Source organism: Octopus bimaculoides, chromosome 10, assembly GCF_001194135.2.
Source record: "Octopus bimaculoides isolate UCB-OBI-ISO-001 chromosome 10, ASM119413v2, whole genome shotgun sequence".
Lineage (NCBI taxonomy): Eukaryota > Metazoa > Mollusca > Cephalopoda > Octopoda > Octopodidae > Octopus > Octopus bimaculoides.
Genome location: NC_068990.1, coordinates 88,102,825 through 88,109,423, shown reverse-complemented (window position 1 = coordinate 88,109,423; position 6,599 = coordinate 88,102,825). Strand labels below are relative to the sequence as shown.

Sequence of the window (6,599 nt, the reverse complement as noted above, 5' to 3'; positions counted from 1 at the left end):
GGGAGGGATCGAAATTTTGAAATTGAGATTTTGGAAAATTTTTTTTCCAGAATCGGATTCTCCATGGTCCATAAAAAAAAAAAAAATTTAAAAGGAGGGGTATACCCAGATTACATATACTCCATCTCCACCGAAATAAGTACTAGGACCAAATATAATTGACCAAAGTGAAACATTAAAAAAATAATATATATTTGAGCGCACACACGTACTGTGTGTGTGTGTGTGTGCGCGTGTGTGTGTAGAGAGAGAGAGAGAGAGGGGGAAAGCAGTGGCAGAAAGGTAGAAATAGAAGTGGGAGGGTTAAATGGGCGATTAACCGAAAATTGGGAGAACTACCAAATTTAGAGTAGGAACTGAAACCAGCATGCCGTCTCTGTCGTGTAACAGAGCATGTGATTGATATAACACGTATTAAAATAAAGAAGTGGATAATTTATCTAAACTACTATTAAAAATAATAGACGTTTTAATTTAGGCAAAAGGCCAACAATGTTTTTGTGAATAGAGGAGGAATTAATAATAGCGACTAATATAGGCACAAGTCCTGAAATTAATTGAGGAGTAAGTAGTCGATTAAATCAACCCCAGTACCTTATTTTATCGACCTCAGGGGATAAATGATGAACTGACCTCGGCTGAATTTGACCTCAGATTAGAAAGGAATTTTGTCCGAAAGCTCTTACCATTCTGCTAATGCACTGCCATTTCTACAACATGAAATAGCTTTTTAGTATGAGCACAGTGCCATTTGATGGATGGATATAGTTTATTAGATTGACTTCATGTTTACGAAAAAGCCTCAAATGGTCACTCGAGGTGTTAGAAATAGCAGTCAAATTACATCCTGCCGTCCTGAAAACTGAAGAACACATATGACAAGGTAGTCCTAGATAAGCAAGACAGCGAACTGTCATGGCTAGACCACTTTTCACTATAGATCTGCTCGACTGGAGTGGACTAGGGCTAAAGAACAATAACTAGTACTTAATTTTATCGATACTGGAAGATGAAAGACAGTAGATTTCAATGGGATTGGAACACGTAGAGAGTTGCAACTAAATACCGCAAAGCATTCTGTCAGACAACTATTATTTCTGCTAATACACTATCGGTGTCTTCTCAAGAAGACAATTGCTGCGTGGAAGGTGTTTATAAGCCATTTAAAATAACATACAAAATCCGTTAGATTCACTTCAACATTTAAATTTAATTTGTCAAAATATTTTCGTCGCTTTGAGACCGCGACCTGTTCACTGACAAAATTCTGTGCTGCATCACACACATATATATATAAATATATATATATGTGTGTGTGTGTGTGTATGTATGTATGTATGTATGAATGGTTTTATAGTTAAGCATTAAGTCAACTGATGTAGTTCAGGGTCCTAAACGATTGAATGGACTCAGGTATGTTGGTGGTTAATTTCATCCACGTCAATAGGGCGAAAGGAAGACTTCGAATTCAGAGGACCGTTACTTAAATCATTCAGTCAAGCGATTTACGATTTCTACTAAGACTAATAATAACATTTTATTCGCTGCAAAGTTTAAACATAACAACCGAAATGAGTCGGTTGCTAATTGTGGTTCGAGTCTTCTCAAACCATGTTAATTTCGCTTCGAAACTAACAACCGAGAAGAGTGGGAGGGGAACCAGTTGGAACGAAGTGTGTGTGGAAGAAAGAAAATGAAACGTAACAATACAGCAGGTATAAATCAAAATTGGAACAGTTTGAAAATAGAATGTAATCAGTCATTAATTTAATGTAATTACAAGTCTCACCTCAGAGTGAACGTTCTACGGCAGCTAAAATTTAAGTTTCTGATATAAATAAGTGGTTTCTGTGAAATCTTTACGCCAGAGCATGTGCTCACCATTTGCTAGAGAGTGCAGCTGTAAAGGGGGATAAGGCAGAGATGACGACCCTAATTTTCGTGTCTATTTCAAGAAAAACATTTTATTTGAAATCTAGTTAAAACACATCTTGTTAACCCCGATTAATCCGATCAATATATCTATATATGTCTGTGTGATATGTATTACACGTGTACAGCTATCGACATTAAAGTTTCCCATAGATTTTGTACTCGTTCAAATTTGATAAAAGAATTGGTCGTATTTTTTGGCATGCATGGGTTTTTGTTTGCGCTTACACACAAGAATATGAGCACGCGAATACGTCTTTCAAAAGATGTTCCAACTGTGGACATTCTGTCTTTCAAAAGCATTCCAACCGAACTGATCTAGCCTCTGTTAAGAGTTTCAAACGTGAACATTTCATTTTGTTTTGTTTTCAGACTAAATCTTCCTTTTGTTATACTCTACCTTTTTTTAAAAAGACACATTAGATCAGTGGTTTCCAACCTTTTCACTAACAAGGACCCCTTATTTAAATGAGTTTTCCCACGGACCACTTTTAATATATATATTATCATCGTTTAACGTCCGCCTTCCATGCTAGGAGGAAGTGGCGGTGGTGGAGAAGAAGAAGAAGAATAGGGCAAAGGAGGCATCATCATCATCACTAATGATTTTTTTTACTCATTTACTAGTTTCAGCCATAGATCTACGGTCAAACTAGAGCAGAGAGCAATAAATTTAACGAGAGAGATTCATTCAGGTCAATACAAAGATCTTTATTATGAATTTAAAGAATGAAATTAAAATATAATATTGGGAAAGGAATAAATAATTCAGAAACAATATTTATTTTATTACTTCTTTGTACCATCAGTTTCTGTCTTCTTGCCAGGTATTATTTCATATTCAGGATATTCTGGGAATTTTCCTAATAATAAAGACAAAAGAGAAAGAGCAACAATAAGAGAGAAAATATTCATATACCAATACATTATACACCAATTCATACATTTGTCCATATTCTAACACCATCTATCCATTTGTCCAAATACTTCTATATAAATATACCATAATATTTCAGATCACCCAAATCCATATTTATATATCATAACAATTATTCAACATTCATTCATACCTTCTCTCTTTCTATTTGTGTGTGTATGCATACATGCATGTGTGTGTGTGTGTGTGTGTGAGAAAATAATTTCAATAAAATCAAAAATTTATCTTGTATGTTATTTAACCTTTTAGCATTCAGATTTCTCTATCAGATGTAATGCTTATTTATTCACATTCATTTGAATTGGTCATGCATTACCATATAGCTTTGATATTTCAATGATTGTTTATTTTTAGAATAACATTGTTGGGAAGTCTGAGAGACCAGATTTGGCCAGTTTGAAAATAAAACAAGGCTAAATATTTTAGCCGGATATGGCTGTTTTTTTTAATATACCTGCAATTGCTTTGCTATTTAAATACATGCCACATAAATGATTTTAAAAATCTGTATATCCCAAATATATGAAAGCAATAGATGTTGTCTCAGACTTACATACTGCATGGCCCCCGACCCTGACAAGAATTACGTAGTTTTAAACATTGACACAGACCTTGTTACTAATCAACCCTGACCTTACCATAGGCAAGATGGCTATAGACATTGTCTCAGGCTGTTATACTATAGGATCCTTGACTCTGCCAAGGGAACAATAAATGTAGATGATTACAGACCATACTACATGGATCTTAATGATGCTATGAGTAAGACAACTGTTGACATTATCTCAGATCTTCAGACTATATGGCCCCTGAGGCTGCTGTGGCTAAGATATCTGTAGATATTGTCTCAGACATTCATGCTACAAGATCCCTGATGCTGCCAAGAGTAAGACAGCTATAGATTCTTGGGGACCCTGACCCCAACCACTAACAAAAGAATAATAAAAGAGTTTTCTTTCTATAAATTACTTACTTGGTGTCTGAGATAAAACTTTTTCCTCAGATTTGGGTGATGCACTCTGAAAATCGAATAGATTACTTTGAGAATTGTCACACATCTTCAGAAAGTATATTAATTATTACAACAAACCAGAAAACAACAAGTGGAATGATTTTAAAAATAGGGAACATTTTGAACAAGATAAGTAGATAGGAATAGTACATACCAGATAAGTACACTAGTGGCTAGGTAACTGTAGCAGTGCCCAGGTACTGCTGCACCTAAGTATTACTGTACTAGTGCACCTACCTGATCACTAGTGTCAACATATCTAGTCACTAATAACTAGGCAGGTGTACTAGTAACTATGTTTGAACAACAGTAACATACGTACACTAGGAAGTTTGTAATTGTACTGGAAAATTCATAAAGAAACAAAGAAGGTATTTAGACATTTTTTATTTGTTTCTTATTCCTTTTTAACTCCAAATTCTTCTGGTTTATTGTGTTTTTAAACTATTGTCCTAAATTATGTATATATTATATAAAGTTTTATTGAAAGGAACATTTTTATGACAAAATTACTTTCAACAAATAAAAACATCAATATGAAAGGAGAAATCATACTAACTGCATATTTTTGATCTAATTCCTTAGCTCGCTGAATAGTTCTCATCATTTTTGCATAGTTTCTTTGAATTTCCTAGAACAAACAAATAATCACATTCAAATTTAAAGAAATCAAAGAACTGTTACATTTGGAATCTTCTCAATCCATTTACACTCAAACTTTCTTTTAAATTTACCATGCACATCAAGCAGACTATTCATGATTCCCTCCAGTTCACTAACTGGAGAGTCTTAATATTTACTATCCACTATAAAGCATTGCAAGTTTTGCATACATTTCATATAGTCAAATACATTTACTATCCATGTTTCATGGCCATACAACATGATACATACATGCACCACATATAATCCTATACATTCACCTGCCATACAACTCACTACACACATCTCACATTGTCCTTAATGCCATCACACATTTTCCTTATGCCAAAGTCTTTAACATTAACTGTGTTTCACTAGCATACATCGTCACACATCTTATGCCCAATACATATAGTTCTCTTACACATGTCACTGTCCATATTTAACAATTATACACCATTACACAAATTTCATGCACTTCAAATAGACTTCTACATTCACTGTTTCCTCTAAGTTCACTGTTAATGTTTTATAGCTATACACCATCACTCATCTCATACACACAATATTAATTGCCACACACAGATTAATATACACATCTGATATAGTCAGTGTTTCACTGCCATACAACATTATACATCTTATACACACCACATGTAGTCTCATATATATCCATCACCACCATACACCATCACACAAGTTATAAATATCGCACATAAAGCCTTCTACCTTCACTGTTCATGCCTCACTCTCATACCTCATATATATTACACAAACTTTTATAGTCCTTAACATTCATTGTCTATATTTCACTGCCATACAGCATCATCACACATCTTACACATCACATATAGCTCTCTCTGCATTCATTGTCTGATTTGAACCTACAGCCCCAGTGAATTAAGGACATTACCTGCCCCACTGAGCAGCAGATTCTAAAAGAAGCAATATATCAGAAATATAATTAATACTAATTTTACAGGCAAATGTATTACAAATATATAAATAATATGTTGCATTTATAATAGGTTACACCTTCAATTTCATCATATAGTCGTAGCATTGCATACATAGAGGGGAGCAGACAAACAGATCAGAAAATTCCGATGCTTAGATCAGGATGTCGCTGTATTTTATTGTTAACCTCACTGAATACAGATGAGGTTATTTCCCTTGAAATTGTAACATTTGAATATGTTGTCACATGCAGAAAAACATTAAAGGAAGAAAGGGTGGTGTGGTGATGATGATGATGATAGGTGTGGGAGAGAAACATGATCAGAGGAAGTGAGAAGGCAGGTGTTAAAATGTTGATAAGAACGAAACATGATAATACTTGCAAACTACTGTCCCAATATTACCAAGGACTGCAGGCATTTTTTCATGTTTCTAGAGAGGACACTATTTTACACCTGGTCACTTCAGCTAGAAGTTAGAAATACATACCAGATCCTCTGGGACTCCTACATTCAATAAACTTGAGAGCTTATTTGACAGAATTCGAACCACTAATATCCAGATCCTTACTACCTCAGCAATTTGCAGTTATCAGAAAATATCTTACCTTAGCTTAAGTTACTCAAAACCACTTCAAAGAAGTTTTCTTACCTCTTCTGTTGGTGGATTTTGTCGCTTGCCACGGATCCAAGCTGAAAAAATTCCCATTGAGTAATTTACATTAGACACAAAAACACAAAATAAAACAAAACATAGTATTACCATTTCAGAGTTATATTTCTTCTCAAATACACATACCTATCATCATCATCATCATCATCGTTTAACGTCCGCTTTCCATGCTAGCATGGGTTGGACGATTTGACTGAGGACTGGTGAAACCGGATGGCAACACCAGGCTCCAGTCTGATTTGGCAGAGTTTCTACAGCTGGATGCCCTTCCTAACGCCAACCACTCAGAGAGTGTAGTGGGTGCTTTTACGTGTCACCCGCACGAAAACGGCCACGCTCGAAATGGTGTCTTTTATGTGCCACCCGCACAAGCCAGTCCAGGGGCACTGGCAACGATCTTGCTCGAAAATCCTACAGGAGCCAGTCAGGCGGTACTGGCAACGGCCA

At 35.3% G+C, this 6,599-nt stretch overlaps 1 protein-coding gene across 1 annotated transcript in view; it reads right to left on the bottom strand.

The window, feature by feature from the left end:
- Positions 1–2,622: 2,622 nt before the first annotated feature.
- Positions 2,623–6,599, bottom strand: part of LOC106874923 (NADH dehydrogenase [ubiquinone] 1 alpha subcomplex assembly factor 2) — a 7,165-nt gene continuing 3,188 nt past the window's right edge. The window contains exons 3-6 of the mRNA XM_014922841.2: positions 6,132–6,172; positions 4,441–4,512; positions 3,843–3,888; positions 2,623–2,795 (exon numbers count right to left, since the gene is read on the bottom strand). Of these exons, the coding sequence (XP_014778327.1) occupies positions 2,722–2,795; positions 3,843–3,888; positions 4,441–4,512; positions 6,132–6,172 (233 nt within the window). The 3' untranslated portion in view covers positions 2,623–2,721. The remainder of the gene's footprint in view (positions 2,796–3,842; positions 3,889–4,440; positions 4,513–6,131; positions 6,173–6,599) is intronic.